This window comes from Pituophis catenifer, unplaced genomic scaffold (genome assembly GCF_029215685.1).
Source record: "Pituophis catenifer annectens isolate HBS135680 unplaced genomic scaffold, rPitCat1.0.hap2 SCAF_1, whole genome shotgun sequence".
Classification (NCBI taxonomy): Eukaryota; Metazoa; Chordata; class Lepidosauria; order Squamata; family Colubridae; genus Pituophis; species Pituophis catenifer.
The window spans coordinates 67,448,060-67,467,350 of record NW_027256881.1 but is presented as its reverse complement, the minus strand read 5'-3'; the positions used below and the strand labels follow the sequence as shown (position 1 = coordinate 67,467,350).

The 19,291-nt window shown below is 38.3% G+C and overlaps 1 protein-coding gene across 1 annotated transcript in view; it reads left to right on the top strand.

Moving 5' to 3' along the window:
* The first annotated feature begins 16,550 nt into the window (after positions 1–16,550).
* FMN2 (formin 2) overlaps positions 16,551–19,291 on the top strand; it is a 202,838-nt gene continuing 200,097 nt past the window's right edge. The window contains 1 exon segment of the mRNA XM_070950697.1: positions 16,551–18,486. Coding sequence (XP_070806798.1) covers positions 16,551–18,486 — 1,936 coding nt within the window.

The window sequence follows — 19,291 nt, the reverse complement described above, 5'->3', positions numbered from 1 at the left end:
TGTTCTAGGCAGCTAAATAGCACAAAAATCTCCCATTAGAATACTCAAGGAAATAAATTGAATTTATCCCCCAAATTCCTGCTCTGGAGATAATTGCTAGCTATATATTATGCTGTTTCTCCAAAGTGAGAATTGATGAGGCCACAATTTTGTCTTGAAACATTGTACTTTCTACATGGTTAATGCTAGCTTCCAATTAACAAGCAACAAGGAAAAATAAATTATACTGATTGAAGTTGATATTAATGATGGAAGCCTGTGCATTTAGTGTGGAGACCTATTGAAGACATTCTTTGTATTCTTGTATCTCTGATTCTATAAGAGCAATATTCTAGACACCATGGCACATTCTCCTGTGGACATATTTTCAGATTAAGTCGATAGAATTAAACTAGACTAAATATGAATATCAAAGGAATATCAATGTATTTTGACAAACCTCATGGTTTAAGAAATAAAGAAATCACAAATTGGGAGAAAAGTTATGTGCATACTGGAGTTCAAAAAAAACAACATTAAGGTAAGTGCTGAACACCAGTGTTTCTCAATCTTGGCAACTTTAAGCTCTGTCGACTTCAACTCCCCAAATCTGGTTGAAAAACACTGCAGTATACTCTTATTTTGAAGGGCTTAATTCTATTCACACTGTACAGTAATAGATCATGGGCACTAGATGTCAGTATGAGAACATGAGAGGTTTCCAATCAACTTTGTTTTAAGCAATGCCATCTAAGTTCCAAGATGAACATTTAAAGGCATTGAAGAGCAGAGAAACTTGTTTTAACTTCAGCCACTAGGTGGTGGCAGCTGTACACATATTTTTCCACTGAAATCTACAGCATTTCTAGATATGTTAAAGTCTCAAAAGCAAAAGATATACCTTTTATCATAACAATCTCAGTATCCCCTTTTATATCTCCTTGGAATCCCCTTCCATTTCTTTCCAAGAAAGAAATAGGCACACTGGTTACTAAATAAATTATTATACAGCGTATGGTGAGAAATGACAGAAGAGTGGTAAAGATCTACACGTAATTCACATAATTATATACAATATTGTTTATAATTTATTATTATAAATACATAATATTTACAATATCATCAAAGCAATGCTTTATCAAGGGAAATGCTTTTTGCTTTCTTGTTTTTAAAAAAACCTGGGACTTATTAAACTAATGGTGCTTTTTCTTTTCTTTTAAATTGGATCTTCCTTCCTTCCTTCCTTCCTTCCTTCCTTCCTTCCTTCCTTCCTTCCTTCCTTCCTTCCAGTATTTTTTCACTTGTCAAAGTTTCTACTTAACTATTTCAAGATAAACTCTTAGTAATGCATAATAAAATTTTATTTACAGATCCCTCCCCCATCCTGCCTGTTTTTCTGACATGATTCACTTTGGTTTACCAATATTATTTTTCAATCACAATATTAATTATCCTGGTTTAACAAGAAATGAAGAACTATAGAGAGAACACAATACCTTAGAGGGCTTTTACACAGAGAAAAGGATTATTCGATTTGTTCCACTCTAAGAAGAGTTGCTAATGGCTTCCTCCACAGTCGTATCTAAAAATTTGGATTGTCAAGGTGTTGCAGTCTACAGTCAAACCAGCTTTATTTAACTAATGGTGATGGCCATTAATATTGCTGGATCTGTTTTTTATGGTCTATCTGTTGCTTACTTACTGTTTCTTACAGTGTAATACTATTCAGCATTTTTAATATTTTGCTATTCAAGAATATTAAATAGAATGGAGCTTAATATAACAACAACCATGTTCTAGCAATATTACAGCACCACATCTGCATTGCAGCTGGTCATGATGTTCTGCATAATATTCAAACTGGTACATTTGCATTCTTTTCCTTCTTCCCCATCCCCATCTCTCTTTTTTTGGCTGTATAGTTGAAGCCTGAGGACAGGGATTTTCTAATTTTACTGATCTGTAAGTCACTCTGGGAAACTTTCCAGCTAAAAAGTGGGATGGAAACACTTTGAGTTAAATTAAAATAGATATGAACTAGGCTGAATTGCAATTTTAGCATAGAGCTCTCTAGCATTAGTTATCTCTTCTTATATTCTGGGACCAGTTTGAATGTTTCTGATACACATCATTATATAGGCTAATTAGGGGTCATTTATGGGTTAATAATAATAATAATAATAATAATAATAATAATAATAATAATAATAATAATAATAATATTTCTATACCGCCCTTCTCCCGAAGGACTCAAGGCGGTGTACAGCCAATTTAAAAACACAGGACACAACAATGATTAAAAATTAAAATAATTAAATAAATTTGGCCGATTTAAAACCCCAAAAATTAAAATACCCCAATTTAAAATTATTATATTGATAGCCCTGCCTGGCGGAACAACAGGGTCTTCAGTGCACAGCAAAACACCTGGAGGTCGGAGATCTTACGTATTTCCGGGGGCAGTTCATTCCACAGGGCTGGGGCTCCCACAGAGAAGGCCCTCCCCCTGGGTGTCGCCAGCCGACATAACTTGGCTGATGGCACCCTGAGGAGACCCTCTCTGTGGGAACGGACTGGTCGGTGGGAGGCTATTGGTGGCAGAAGACGGTCTCGAAGGTACCCGAGTCCTATGCCATGGAGCGCTTTAAAGGTGGTAACCAACACCTTGAATCGCACCCGGAAGACCACTGGGAGCCAGTGCAGCTCGCGCAGGAGGGGTGTCACGCGGGCACAATGAGTTGCGCCCATAACCACCCACGCGGCCGCATTCTGGACCAGTTGGAGCCTCCGGGTGCTCTTCAAGGGGAGCCCCATGTAGAGAGCATTACAATAGTCCAGCCGGGAGGTGACAAGGGCATGAGTGACCGTGCGCAAGGCGTCCCGGTCCAGAAAGGGCTGCAACTGGTGGATCAGGCGAACCTGATAAAAGGCCCCCCTGGCCATGGCCGTCATATGCTCTTCTAAAGACAGCCGTGCATCCAGGAGGACACCGAGATTGCGAGCCCTCTCTGTGGGGGGCAAAGATTCACCCCCAATAGTCAGCGATGGCACCTGCTGACTATATCGGGACGCCAGCAGCCACAGCCACTCGGTCTTGGACGGGTTGAGTCTGAGCCTGTTCCTCCCCATCCAGACCCACACGGCCTCCAGGCAGCGAGACATCACATCAAGGGCATCGTTGGGGTGTCTGGGGTGGAGATGTACAGCTGAGTATCATCAGCGTACAGATGACACTTCACCCCAAAACCACGGATGATCTCACCCAGCGGCTTCACATAAATGTTGAACAGAAGAGGCGAGAGGACCGACCTTGTGGCACTCCCCATGCGAGACGCCTCGAGGTCGACCTCTGCCCCCCTGCCAACACGAACTGCGAGCGGTCAGAGAGGAAGGAGGAGAACCACCACAGAACGGTGCCCCCTATTCCTAACCCTCTCAACCGCTGCAGCATGATACCATGGTCGATGGTATCAAAAGCCGCTGAGAGATCTAATAGGACTAGGACAGAGGAGCAACCCCTGTCCCGAGCCCTCCAGAGATCATCCACCAACGCGACCAATGCTGTTTCTGTGCTGTGCCCCTGCCTGAAGCCCGACTGGTACGGGTCTAGATAGATTATGTTTCCAATTTGCTGAAAGCAGTTGTGCCTTTGTCCTCAAGCTTTGCTCCTTTTGGTTGTGTGTACGATGTCATGACACAGGTCCAAAAGAAGTGTGCCTTACCAAATGTCATTATAATGGCACTTTATTATTTTCAGCAATCCATTAGAATACCCTTTATATGTAGAGGGTGTATTTAGCCATAAAAGGAAGCTGGGTGACCTTGGGCTAGTCACTTTCTTTCAACCCCGATGATTGTTGCTTGGAAAATAGAAGGAAGGTGTGTTGGATATATATGTTACCTTGAGTTATTTGTGAAAATAATAAAGGTAGGATGCAAATGAATAAAATAAAATAAATATTTCTCTGTGTGGGTATTCTGGGCATGGAAACTCATTGGGTGATTATTTCTCAAAGCACCTGAAGGCCAGCAAGGAATAATGGATGGAAACTGACCAAGGAGAGATTCAACCTGGAAATATGGAGAAATTTTCTGACAGTGAGAACAATCAACCAATGGAACAGCTTGCCTTTGGAAGTTGTGGGAGCTTCATCACTTGAGACTTTAAAGAAAAGATTGGACTGCCATTTGTCAGAAATGGTGTAGGGTCTCCTACTTTGGCAAGGGATTGGATTAGATGACCTTCAAGGTCCCTTCCAACTCTATTAATCTGTTAAAAATAACTTTCAATATTGCTGTTTTGGGGATAAAATGGACAGCCTTCCTCATACTATGTAAACTGCCATGAACTCCTAGTGAAAAGGTAAGGTTTCAGTCTAAATAATAATCATAACAATGAGAAGGAGACCTGGCAATGGCTAAAAGCAGGAAAGACAAAGAAAAAGGCAGCAGGGCTAATTCTGGCTGCAAAAGACCAACTCTTAAAAAATAAATGCATACAAAGCCAGAATTGAGAAGACAGCATTAGAGTGCAAATGCTGCCTCTGCAAAGAAGCTGACAAAGCAAAGGCATGACAAAGTAGCAAAAATGGTATACTGGAATATTTGCACAAAATACAGTTTGCCTGCAAGCAAGAACAGATGAGACCACAAACTAAAGCAATAAAAAAATGAAGAGGCTAAAGTTCTCTGAGACTTTAGAATTCAAACAAACATTTGCCACACAACATCCCAGACTTAACAACTGTTAAGAAAGACAAAAAGAAAGACAAAAAAAAATCTGGGTAGTGAACGTTGCGATATCTGCAGACGGAGCCACAAATAGAAGTAGAATAAATGTAAGAAAAGAAAGCAAAGATAGTATGGATAGCAATAGATGTCTTGGATGCAGTCCCAGAAAACCTGGAGCACCACTTGAATGCCATCAACAAAAATCACCACTAGTCAATTGCAAAAGGCAGCTTTACTTGGAAAAACTTACATCTTATGCCAATAACTTAATACCATCAAACAACAATATCCACCTATCCCAGATCCTCAGGAAGGACACAATAGATGGACAAAAATGTCAAATCCTGTCTAAATATCTGGCTGACTATGCGACCAATCACAATAATATAGACACGCAAGTTACAATAGTTCTTTAAAACAAATAGGCAAGTACTTTTCAATGGGATTCAAATAAGCTTCCAGAAATGCAGTTGGAAAATAGAAACCAAGCATATTTTTCCTTTGGCTTCAGTAAAGTGTGTGTTCTTTGTTCACAGACTTTTTTTGCAAATCTGATATGATAGTTTCCTGACTCTGCACCAAGTACTGGATGTTTATGAACCTCCATGACCACTAAGCAAATTCAAACTGGCAGGTACAGTTGGATGCTACCTATTTCATCTCTGCCACACGGCAACATTTAAGACTGAATTTGGTGCAACAAATCTTGAGGTACAACATTTTAATTCGGAAAAAATCAATACAGAAAAAGAGGACCATAAACTGCCAGGAGAGAATACTTGTAAACATAACTTCATAGTTTATGAAGGAAAATAATCCTTGCTTTTTTTTTTATAATCATAGCTGATGTATAAAACAAAAAGTATTTATTTTATTTTTTTATGTATTTTGTGTTATATGGTGATCTATGGATCTGTTGTGATCTATGGAATACAGGCAGAAAGAACCTTGTTCTTTGAATGCTGCCTTTTAATAATATACACACAAAGTAAAATTAGGCTGTTACAACTATTCTGAACAGCGTGCATCTCATAACAAAGGTAGCAAATAAAGGCAGAACCTTATTAAATGTATAGAGAGGAGAATATATATATATATATATATATATATATATATATATATATATATATATATATATATATATATATATATGGAGAATTATCCTCATGGAAACAATGATTGACATCCTTTTCAACATTAGCATATTACTTGGAAGAGGCATGGATTCTCAAGGGGCCATTGGTTAGGGTATCACATCTATGTTTTCTTATTCATCTCTTTTTCACAGATGGTACATGTCTCCTAAGAGACCAAGTGCAGATGTGCAACTCCAACCTCTTAACTCTTTCAGAACTAACCATCCCTTTTTATCTGGCCTAGTATTAAAAAACCCTATTCCAGTATCAGAGGCCATTAGGAGTCAGCTGAGGTTGGGGGAGGAATATTCCTATAGGGCTGACTCAGCCTCCCACGTGGCTATCCCTAAGGGACTGAAAGAGGATTGATTACACATCTCCAATCTCTTTTAAATAAGAACCGTCAAGATTGTTATGTTTTCTGCATTATTGCAATTTGCTACACATCACCGTGGAACAATTTTATCAAAAGGTGGGATAAGAAATAATAGAATAACAAACACGATGCAGCTCTTTCCCTCGGTTCATACATCATACCAAGCTATGAGTTCTTTATAGTTTGCTAAATAAATCTCAGTTGATTACTTTATACAACTTGCTAAGCCATAATACATGAATTACAACCAGGAGACTTTGAATTCTAGTCCATCGTAGACATGAAAAATTGGGCTGAGTGACTTTGGTCAGTCACCCTCTGTCCAATCCACCTCACAGGATTGTTGTTGTGGGTAAAGTAGGAGGAAGAAGGAATATGTTCACCATCTTGAATTATTTATAAACAATAACAAGGGGCAGGATAATTTTTTTTTTTAATTTGATTTATATGCCGCCCTTCTCCGAAGACTCAGGGCGGCTTACAATGTGCTCAGCAATAGCCTTCATCCTTTTGTATATTTATACAAAGTCAGCTTATTGCCCCCACAACTGGGTCCTCATTTCACCTACCTTAGAAAGGATGGAAGGCTGAGTCAACCTTGAGCCTTGGCGAGATTCGAACCCTGCAGTAATTGCAGGCAGCTGGTCTTAATAAGCTTAATAACAGGGTGCCTTAAACCCCTGTACTACCAAATAAATAACAATTGGGTTCCCACATTGGGGTAAGGCAAAATCAATCAAATTACATGATGGTTTAGCACAAGTCTTAATAAGAAATTAACCCAAACCAGGAGCATGTTTAAAAATTAAAGCAGGTTACAAGCTTGTCAATGGCTACAAACACTGTTGTTGATGGAGCCGTGATCAAATTCCATGATTAATTTTGAAAAAGGAAAAGAAAAGGGAAAAAAAACAGTGAACTGTGGGTGTTTCAAAATGATTAGAAAGTTGCATCTCCTGTTGAATGTTTCAGAAAAAAGGAAAATTGGAATATACCTCATATGTCCTACCTATGCCCACCTGCCAATTGTCCTATGCTGTTTCTCTTAAATTTCAGATGACCGAGCTTCTGCATAAAATTCAATAAAAATCTTTGTTGCAGACAAAACTGACACCATATGAAAACACTTGTATCCTACTTCGAGTGAGACCATTTGACTGATTTTTATACCCTCAGTAATTTAATCTAATTTTCCACCCACTTTCTCATGAATTAGCAGATTCTTGGTGTGACAGTCAATGGTCTCTAAGCCAAGGATTTTATGGTTGCATAACTTCCATTGCTGGGCTGAGAGCTGCTGGCTTTCACCTCAGTCCTCCCACAATCTATCAGCACTTCTTTTAGGAGAGATCATATCTTGATGAATTTGGCTACCGTATGAACTTGTTAAAAACTAGATTTCCAGAGGTTGAATAATTCAACTCTTTGACAAAGTAGCTTCTACATCTAATTTCTTAAAATGCTTTGAAGTATGATGTTGGACAAGGACAAAAGTGCTCTCTAAGAGATGAATATAATTTGTATCAGAGTGTTGATATCATGTAAATTATACCAACACTTCTTCTCTTTATTTAAGTGCAATGTCATCATATTTCTTTCTTTCATCATTACAAACATATATTTGATTTCTGCTTGGGCTGTAGAAAATAGGTATGAAGGGAAAACCCAGCCTCTTATTTTTGTCCTTAGGCCTTAATTGTGTTTAAAAAAAAAAAACATTGAAAGAACCATGGTAGTTCAGAATAACTGAATAGATTCTGAGAGCACAATAATTGGCCCAAGCTATGTGGATAATGAACAGAAAGAAAGGAATCAGTCATAGAGCATGTTCATACAGCAAACAATCCAAAACAGAACCCTCATGATAACATTGGCAACTAATTAATTTTCCTTCCTTTTTTTTTCTTCAGAAAGTGGTGAAAGTTTACCTCTCCCTCCCCCCCTTTTTTTTTTCAACAAGTGTCAATCTTCAGTATGTTTAATACCTGGGCTATGTATCTGAAGCAAAGCTTTCTAGAGGACTATGAAACAGGGACAGAATAAAGCAGAGGTTGCTGTCTAACCCAGTGTTTCAAGAGGTGTGGACTTTAAATCCCAGAATTTCTCAGCCATGCTGGAGAGTTCTGGGAATTGAAGTCCATACATCTTAGAGTTGCCCTGGTTCAGAAACACTGGTCTAATCACAAATGCATTAGAAGACACCACAAATACCTCAGGGCATGCTAGTTATGTGCTTTACAGCTGTAGTTGAAACAATGCACTAGTTGTTGTTAGACTATAACTTACCGTTTTAATATGTAACTCAAGGCAGCAAACATGCATAATACTTCTGCCTCTTATTTTTCCTCACAACAACCTTGTAAGGTGGGTTGAAATAAGATCATATAGCTTTAAAAACAGGACAATCAAGAGGAGACATAACATAAAAACTTAACTGAATAAAAATACATAGTTATTAAATGGATACGCAAAATAATTTCTATAGTGTGATTTTTTTTTGTTAGTATCAGGGCTTAACATGATAAGTAGGCTCATTAATATGCTTTATAAGCTGTCATTTACAATTTAATATGTGCGAACCAAGCTACTAAAGCTTCCTGAGTTAAGTATGGCTAAAAGAAATGCTGATCTGTGAACCATGTTGCTCTCTGATAAAAGAGCCAGTTTGGTCTAGTGGTTAAGGCATCAGGCTATAAACTAGGGGACTGTCAGTTCTAATCCTGGCCTAGATATTGAAAAGCAGCTGGATGACTATCTCAGCTCAACTCACCTCACAAGGTTTGTGTGAGGAAAATAGAAAGGAGTATTATATGTGTTCCCTACCCTGACTTATTTAGGAAGGAAGGAAGGAAGGAAGGAAGGAAGGAAGGAAGGAAGGACAGGACAGGACAGGACAGGACAGGACAGGACAATGTAGTGGGCAAAAGGAACAATCTGATGGACAGGAGAAAGATTCTACATGCTCCCAGAGTTTGTTTTCTTGCAAACATTTCATTAGGCAAGTAGATAACATTATCAATGGTGATGATGTTATCTAGTTGGATAATGAAACATCTTCAAGGAAACAAACAAGCTCAAGGAGCACTTAGGACCCCTAAGGTAAGGGAGGGGTGGAAGCACATATAGACTTGCAAGACTGTTAGCGAGCTTTACAATAAAAGTAACACTGAGTTACATGACTTTGGTTTCTTAGTCCAATCTACCTTGAAGGACTGACAAGCAATGAAGGGGAAAATGGCAAACGTATTAATAATTGAATCATAGGAGTCAGCAGGAAATCACTGGGCCAGGACTAACACTGAGCAATCCTGTTTTGTGGAGAAAGATGGTATTTTTTACTCTATCTTCAAGAAATCTTTAAAGACTATTGTAGTCTAGCTTTAAGTACTAAAGAATTAGGCTGATAAGTGACTTGAGACCAATCAGTTTCTCCTAGCCCTATTCACCTCACAGGGCATAACATAGAGAATCTCAAGTAAATTGCTCTGAGCTTCTGAAAGAAAGTTGGGTTATAATTCTAGCAAATTCAGAAATAAATCTTTTTCTTCTAAGACTCCCCACCAGGTACAGCACTATTAAGATATAGTGAGAAAATCCAACTTGTTGGAATTCTCATGGCTGGGCAGGGTTGGCCTCTGGCCTTTTCCTGAGAAGAGGCCCATTTTAGTTTCCAGACAGACTTGAATTTCCAAATGTGCCAATGAAAGGGAAGACAAATAATATTAACATATTCATTCATGAATACTTAACCAAGTGTATTTAGTCAATGCATTCAACTGGATTCATGCAACACAGTGAACCGTAAACTAGCCAACTGTTTGTGCATTAAACACAATTAACTATTGTATTTTCTGACTTGCAAGTTCTTTTTATAGCTTCATGTCAATAATGTCAATAGTTTTAATGATCTAGAAACAGCAGGATGCATAATATTACTGCACAGGCAACAGTTAGTAAAAACCTACTTTTAAAATAAATTTTTATTGCATCGTCATGAGAATCATTCAAGTGATACTGATGTTTTTCCCCCAATTAAATGAGGGCTTTTCTCTAAAAGTAGTTTTAAATGTGAATTCTGTAGAAATGTGAATCAATAAGATGCACCTGCTTTCTTTGCTGTTAAGCAAAAAAATGACTATATTGGTTTCCTTTTAGCTAGGCATTTTTTTCCTGAGTTTGGCTGCAGGAAGCCTGAAGAACAAATAGCATCCACTGTGTTCAAATGAGACAATTGCCCATGGTTAGTCAAACCATATTTAGTCAGTTGTCTTGATTTGCATGGCATGCTGAATGCAGTACTAAATTCTCTAGAATTGGCTGCTTGTGAATCAGACTGTGCCTACATATGATATAAGAAATTCCTGAGCTGGAACTAGCTTTAGCATTATAAACAGAAATTTTCTATTTATCATAATTTAAAAACCAGTCAGAGCAATACTCTCTACTATGATTAACAGTTCAAAGACAATCATATCAAGGTCTTTAATATAGAATATGTTTCCTAATTATAAAGTCTTTGTGAGGAAAGGTGATTTGGCTACCTGTCATTTAATCCTGTCAAAATTAATGTAAATTTTGCCAATATTTTTGGCATGAATTTATTAAAATATTTATTAAAACATTCATATTTTCATGAAATTACATATAGGCTTTTTTTTCTTTTTTCAAATTTGTATGTATAAATATACAAGCAAATAACCACATTATCACATACTGTGTTTCATGTTTTTGCCGCTCTGGAATCATTGAATCATTGGAACCTTCAATGAAGAAATCATTCCCTTCCATGTAGTCGTCATATTTAGAATAGAATAGAATAGAATAGAATAGAATAGAATAGAATAGAATAGAATAGAATAGAATAGAATAGAATAGAATAGAATAGAATAGAATAACAGAGTTGGAAGGGACCTTGGAGGTCTTCTAGTCCAACCCCCTGCCCAGGCAGGAAACCCTACACCACTTCAGACAAATGTTATCCAACATCTTCTTAAAAATTTCCAGTGTTGGAGCATTTACAACTTCTGCAGGCAAGTTGTTCCACTTATTAATTGCTCTAACTGTTGTTTAAAAAAACAAAGTTCTAATTTGACCAATATATATCAGAAAAAAAGAGAAAGGTACCCTACTTTTAAAGCAAGTTGTTCTTTAACAAAACATACTAAACAGAAGCTAAAGAAACGACAGCTGAGCTTAAAAAAACCATTATTTATCCATTTTGTGTTACAAGATCCCAGATAGTTTATTTAAGAAACAATGTGAAGATTACTACACCTTAATATAGTGTATGAGCATAAACATGTGGCTTGCTTGCTCATGCTTTACTTTTTTGTATGAATTCACTGATTAAAACCAGCCAATTGTGGTTTAGTCAATAAAACATAATGAGGAACTCTACAGCTTAACGTAGTAAGGAAAACAGCTGCTGAAATGTGAAAAACTGCAGATGTGTTTCCTTCAGTGCAGTCTTTGTAGCCTATTATGATTATCTGCACTTATTACAAGTAATTAGGCTATGAGAAGTGTGTGTGTGAGAGGGGGAGGAATATCCCATCCTGCTAAGGAACTGCTTGAATAGCCTATTAAATTATCTGCTAGAATCTAAGCATGGTTTGGCTCAATAACTTTAGTTTTCTATAGCTCTTTTTTCAGTATTTGGCTAATTTCTATTTTTAGTGCTTTGTTGCTGTGCTGTTAAATTCATTTCAAAGTGACATGCTTGCAGCATTTTTTTCTACTTTATGTTTTTCCTTTGATTACTGAGTAATAACAAAGTTAATATCTAGAACCATGGAAAAGGAAGCTATATTTAAAGCAATGTGTGTGTTATTCTGGCTATTTGCTCATAATTGTTTATACTATAGGGAAAGTGTGGGACTGCTTAGACTTGGCTTTATTCCAGGAAATGCTGGTTTACCTACTCCAGGTGAAGGCAGCAAAAATGACCGAGCCTTTTCCTGTTCCTGCTTGCTCTCTGGGAAAGGGCAGTCCAATCTAAAGTAAAAATGATGAGAAGGAAGATTTCACCTGACTTTCTACCTCTGGGTTTAAAGGCAAAGTTGTATCTGTGAAAGCCCCTTCAACATGTAAGTTTGATTGAATGATGTTTCTCTACAGTTATACATGTTTATTCTGTGAGTGAATTTAAAGGAATAATTATGAACCTGTTAAGAACCAAGTATATATTTTTTTGCCAAACATTACATTGTTTGAAGTTTTTCATTACAATCAACAGAAAATATTTAACAAAGTTGAGAATTGGTGGTACTGTTAATAGTATTCTTTAAACAGAGGGGGAACAAACCTTTTCCTTATTCCATTCTTTTTGTCTTTACTTGGTATTGATGTTTTCTTAAGATTTATCTCCCTGAATGTTTAAGATAGGAGATCATTGCTATGGCTTCCCAGTGTTATCTGTGTGTAAATGTTATGGTGTTGAAGTATTGAGCTGAGGTGGTGCAGTGGTTAGAGTGCAGTACTGCAGGGTACTTCAGCTGACTGCTAGGTGCAGTTCAGCAGTTCAAACCTCACCGGCTCAAGGTTGACCCATCCTTCCACGGTGGGTAAAACGAGGACCCAGATTGTTGGGGGCAATATGCTGACTCTGTAAACCGCTTAGAGAGGGCTGTAAAAGCACTATGAAGCGGTATATGTCTAAGTGCTATTCCTATTGCTATTGCTTAATAATGTGAAATTATCAGAGTACTTCTTACAACTGCAACACCTATAGTTATTTACGTCTCTGTAAAAGGACCAGTGTCACTGAGGTGCTAATAGCATTTAGAATTAGAAGTTATTTAAATTAAATAAACTAAAAGAAGCTTTCAAATGTTCATTTGAATAAACTTAAGCAAGCTTGTTACTATTGATAATGATGAGGTATTGCAACATATTTGCTATCTTTAGTTTAGATCTTCTCTTAAAATAGAAAATGAAACAAGTGTAAGATGTCTATTAATAGCTAGTATTCCTAGTTGTCTTCACTGATATCACCATTTTCTATGATCTGATTCACATACAATCTTTATTAGGATACACTTTAATCATGCTTTGTTGAATAAGTCATTGTGGCCTGGCTTGCATATAATGCTAACCAAAAATTGATGTTTTCCTAAATTACACTAAATCAGAAATAAACAATGTTGGTGTGTTTTGTGAAAAAGGCTATTCTAATTTGAACTGAGAAAGATTGCATTTGCATATATCAAACTAATTAAAGCATAATAATTTTTGTTGCATAGCATTTTTTTTACTCCAACCCACAAGAGATACAAGACTTAGAAATGTGGATGTTTCTTAGTCTCCATGTTAAGGGATTTGTCTTTGGAGATTCAATGGAGGGAAATGATAACCATGACTACCATAGTTAGCTGACATCAAGAGATCTCATTGCCTGAGAAAAGAAACACCTGTGGATAGAATATTTACATATACTGTATTATCCATCTCTACCCCTCTCCATTTGCTCTACCAATTTGGAATGTTAAGAGTCTACTACTCAGCTGAAGATCAAAGATCATAGTTGTTGATTGGTCCATTCAGTTCCATTTACTTAAGTCAAAGTTAGGTAAAAAGTAACTGTTGAGGTCCCATTTCTAGTTTTAAAACCTTAATTGTAATTTCACAGTAACCCAGGGAGATAAAAGTTTAATTTTTTTTTGCTCTCAGCCCTTTTGTTTCAAAAGAGAAAGTAGTCTTCCTACCTGAGTGCATGTACATTTCACTGAAGTTTTTAAAAACCAAAATCTATCCAAGTGAGAATCTTTTTTATTTAAATGAATATTTTAAGCTTGTGATCACACTAGACTTGATTCTAACCAGTTATTCAGAAGGATCTTAACATTGAATTGATATTTTATGCATGGGTCTTTACACAGATCCACAAAATAAATGCAATTAACCATTTGATCCAGAAATCATCTCTTTTACTATTGTAGTTCCTAAGCATTTCTGCTTAGAAACAGTCTGACATGTTTTCTTCAATGCTTCAATGAAGTATGAAAAAGTAATTTTCAGCTTCAAAAACCTGTCTTCCAAGTTCTCAACTTGTTCATTATGTAACAATTGAGATTACTCTTCAATCAACACTTACAGTAGCTTAGTAAAGTCAACTGAATGTTTACCTAGATTAAGAATATCTGTTCACTTCTGCTAACTCGAGAGCTACATAAAAAGAATAGGGCAGGGGTGAAATTCAGCTGGTTCTATCCAGCTTGGGCAAACCGGTAGCGGCGGCTGCGGGAGGCTCCGCCCACCCATGCAGACATCAAGATGTCACTTTTTTGTGATGATTTTAAGCCTCTGCGCATGCGGAGAAGCCTTTGCACATGCGCAGACGCCTTTGCACATGCGCGGATGACAGCGCGTTAGAGCAAAGCAAGCAAGCACACAGCACGCACACTTTTGCAAACCAATAGGGAAAGTAAGTGAATTTCACCCCTGGAATAGGGCCTTCTTTTGCTTAGTTGTTGTCACTTGTCAAAATATCAGCTGGTAAAAACAAAGCAAAACAATCTTAAAATAAGGAATCAAGTTTATTTTTAAGGCTAAGCCTTTATGGCCTGATATACCTGCGAAATACTGATACTGTGTCGCAGTGTAGATGAAATCTCAACTTTCAGGAAACATTTTCCCTCTAAACTGATGTTGCATAGAAGCCTTAAGCCTTAATAACATGGTCACTATCTATTTCTGGTTTGGGATGTTTTTATCATCAACAGCCATCACATATGGCTACACATTTTTATTTTATTACTTCTATTTTAAAGCCTACAGTTTCTAAACTAAAATGATGCTTCTTATTACTAGGAAATACATATCATGTTAGGATAGCAGAAGTATATTCCATTTTAGGCATTGTCCAAAGCAGGGCTCCTGAAAATTGTTTAAGAATCCAAGATAATTGAGCTGCCCTACTGTCTGCAGATTTACTTTAATATCTTTACGTTGTTATGCTAACATAAGTTTCAGATAAAGTTGCAACTCTTTAAAGTCAGATTTTAGAAATCAGCACACTTTATGATTGGTAAGCAGTGTAACTTATGAATATGCAAACAACTAAATGATAATATTAATCTGTAAGATATGTATGTATATTGATTTGGGGGGCTTCATATAAACTTTATTATTTTTATTATGTGCATATTTTAGAGGTGTCCTATTAAAAATGCATATTTAAAGAAAAAAACAGTCTCCTATTAAAAACTAGTGTCTGACCCATTGAACATTATTCTGAACCCAGGGGACATTATTCTAAAATGGTCAAAGTGAGCATGAATATATTTCTCAAGTCTGCTGCTAAATATTTTAAAAATCCAAATCTGGGTTTTTCTAATAATTACAAACCTTAGGAAGGCTGCTGTAAGATAATGAAAGAGATGAAGTTTAGTTTGATTTACAATGTCAAGTTTCATTTTTTTTTCTTTTCAGAGACATTAATTTAAAACAATGTAATTTCACAATAAGCAATATGTGACTCTGTGGTGTTTTTACTGGAAGAGTAAATATGCACAATTATATTTAACAAGCCATATCAAACTTTAAATGTAGTTTTTATAAAGCTTGTAGAAGCAGCACAGTATTGCTAGTGTGGAAATCCTTGAGATGCACCTTATTTTAGATTAGTGTTTTTTTCTAAGGAAGTTGGTATCATTTATTTTTGGTACCCAACATGCTCATTCTCTCTCTCTCTCTCTCTCTCTCCCCCTCTCTCTCTCTCTCTCTCTCTCTCTCTCTCTCTCTCTCTCTCTCTCTCTCTCTCTTTAATGGCTAATGAGTGTGTGCTAAATATTGATGAGGCTTTCCCCTTGGAGGACTATCACTATTCATACCCCCTTGGAATACAAATGTCTTTCTGAATGGTCACTTAGACCAAGCCCCTCAGTAATCTATAACATCATTAACCTATAACATTTCTTCCAATGAACCATTGCATAGTTAGATACTGCTGTTTATATATTTAAAGTACTGTGTGTGTGTCTGTATGTGTATTAGAATGGAATGTTTGTGTTTCAAAGAGAGAGAAAAATGGAGAGTGGATTCTCATAAAAGCGAGAGCAAATTAATATTGTTTACCAAAAAAGCTTGACTGAATTAATCAAGTTTCTGTACTACAGAAAGCAACAAAATGTCCCAGATTTCCTGTTGAATAACCAGAAAGTTGGTATGGATCATGAGGTTTAATTATTGTTATTTTTTGCTCCTGTTTTTTTTTTTTTGTTCTTTTTTTTCCTTCTCCTCTTCCCCAACACCCAATTCTAGGAAAGAAAAGTGTTGAAATCCTGACTCCTGAGGCACTCTGTCACAAACTGACCTCCTGCGAGTTCACAATGCAGGAGATTGAGGCACTGGAGAAGAAAGTTCCTGCTGTCCAGACACTATTCTTTCCATCTCCCAGCCAGAGCCGGGAGGGGAGCCGAGGAAGGCTGAAAAGGCAACGGTACCAGGAGCTGCCATTGGAAGGAGCTGTCTGCATCTCTCAGTGCTCTACTGAGCATGTCTCAGAGGAGCCTTATGCTGGCAGCACATTATGCAAAAAGGCAGCTCGAGCAGCCGAGAGAGAGTCAGAGCAAGCCTTCTCTCCCCTTGCATCACCGCCGCTCGAAAACAACCCTGGATTACTTGAGAGGGCCTGCCTGCCTGCCCAGGTGAATGAAGCCAACCACCATGGCTTGATTCCTGACGTTGCCCGACCGCTGAACACCATGGGGAACCAAGATGGGAAGCTGAAGAGGAATGCAGGTGATGTACACGAAGGCAGCGAGGATGGTTCTGGGCCCAGGGATGCTGAGGGCACAAAGAAAGGAGGGGGGAGCAAAAAGACCCTGGGCAGGCACGGCAAAGGGGGAGAATCAAAGAAGAAGGGCAAGTCTGAAGCCAGGTCATCTGTGTTTTCCAATCTGCGCATCCGGAAAAACCTTTCCAAGTCTAAAGATGGAAACAGCAGCTCGAGAGAGGATGTTTTAGAAAGCCAGGCCGTGCACACAGGAGAGCTAGACAGTGCTCACTCCATTCTCACCAAAACTCCTGATATAAGCATTTCTGCAGATGAAGGGGGTCTCTCGGATACCGATGCAGAGCATTTTGAAAATACAAATGAAACTCGCCCTGCAGCTGCCGAGCCGCAAGATGGACAAAGAACCAGCTCCGGCTCAGATACGGATATATACAGTTTTCATTCAGCCACCGAACAAGAGGATTTGCTTTCTGATATTCAGCAGGCAATTAGACTGCAACAGCAGCAACAGCAGCAGCAGCAGCAGCAGCAGCAGGGGACAATTAACATTGGAACTGAGCAGCAGGGCACCAAAACAATGGCCCTACACATGGCTAATTCTCAAGCAACCCCATTAGATTTTGAAAGGTTTCTTTCACTCAGCAGTGACAAAGACACTAGCCCAGATACCGAGCAGCCGGTCTCTGCTAAATCAGGAATCGTAGAATATGTCCCAAGCTGTCAGGCTGAAGTGCCAGAAAGGGCAAATGGAATGGGGCACTCCTGCAGCAGTGTGTTTGAGATGCAGGAAGGACCCGAGCAATTGTCAGCAGAAGAGGAACAACCTGCTGGGGAAGGAGGAGACTTCTTCTCTACTCCCAATGCTGCAATTACAGAAGAGGAGACTCTGCTGGACAGTTCAGTCTTTAATTTCCCACCCCCGGCTGGGGAGTCTGAGACTGAAAGAGTTGCTGTTGAAGGTACAGGTGGTGAAGGAGAAGCTGAACTGGCAGATGCAGGCGGGGATCAGGTTGCTGTGGCCACGGACAGGAAATGGAGTTTGTCAACTAGCAGAGAAGCCGTGGAGGAGGGCTTTCCTGTGGAAATGAAAAATGGGATTTGTTCCTCAGAGGATGTCTCCAGCAGTCCAGTGCACACTTCCAAATGTTTTAAATCGTACCCTTTCATCAACCCCTGCTACGTCAAAACCACCACTAGGCAGCTGAGTTCTCCGAACCATTCGCCCTGCCTGTCCCCCTCACAGAGCCCTCTCTTTAAAAGGAGACGGGAGCCCTCTCGGCTGAAAGAGAAGGCACCAAGCAAGAAACAGAGATCTGCCAGTTTGGCAGGGGCATTTAGCCGTTCTGCAGACTGGACTCATGAGGTTTCGGATCAGCCCAGTGAAATAGCTCAAAAGTCAGGCTCTGCGGATTTTTTGGAGTACAGGCAGACCAGAGATGGTATCCAAGGGGAAAGAGTGCCTTTGAATCATTTGAGAAAGTTCTCAGGAATGTCACCTCCTACTGATGCCTTCCCTAATGTATTTCGAGGTAAGTGTCCTGTGTAAACAAACAGTTGCTGCAGCTTCATCTCTGAAGCAGAAACATCTAAGCATAATAATAACTTCTTTTCTTTTGTTAACTTGACTTTCATTTACAGCTCAGCTGAGATTCCAACCTCTGCAAATAACTACAGGAGGTCTGTATTTCCAATAGAAATGAGTGTAATGTTTGCTGCAAAATTCCTCACTAAAGCATGTTAGAAGTACTCATTAGGCAAGTGACCTTATAAACTATCAGTGAGTTGTATGCATCAAGGCCAGTAAATATAATTTCTAGGTTTGTGTGGTCCTTTCCAGACATATTGTCCTCCAGATATGCTGGTGTGTTCATGATGACTGAGGATTCTGGGTACTGTCCTGGGGAACCATAATGGCTCAGGAATCTTGGGAAATGTAGTCCCAACAAAACAAGAGGCTTTCATTTTGGAGGAAAATGACCTACTATTCGCATAGAACAATTTGTTAATAATGATAATTTATTTTCTGCATTGACTGTGATGTGCAAATATTTTATAGCTTTGATAGAGGTTTATTCTGGATCCTTTGTAAATGCTATTTTAAAAACAGGGATTCCTGAAAGTGTAAATGTGACCGTAGTTGGCTAATAGATTAATGATTTAGTCTAGACAGAATCCTAACACTTCATCTGCTGAGCCAATCTGGCCTTTAGCTGCCACTTACAAATAATCTATTTTTAAAGAATGCTATGTTTTATACCTTATTCCTTTCTTCATATCTTTCCTTTAAGACTGATCAATGTTACTTTTTTTAAGCTAAAATAACAACAAAAGGGA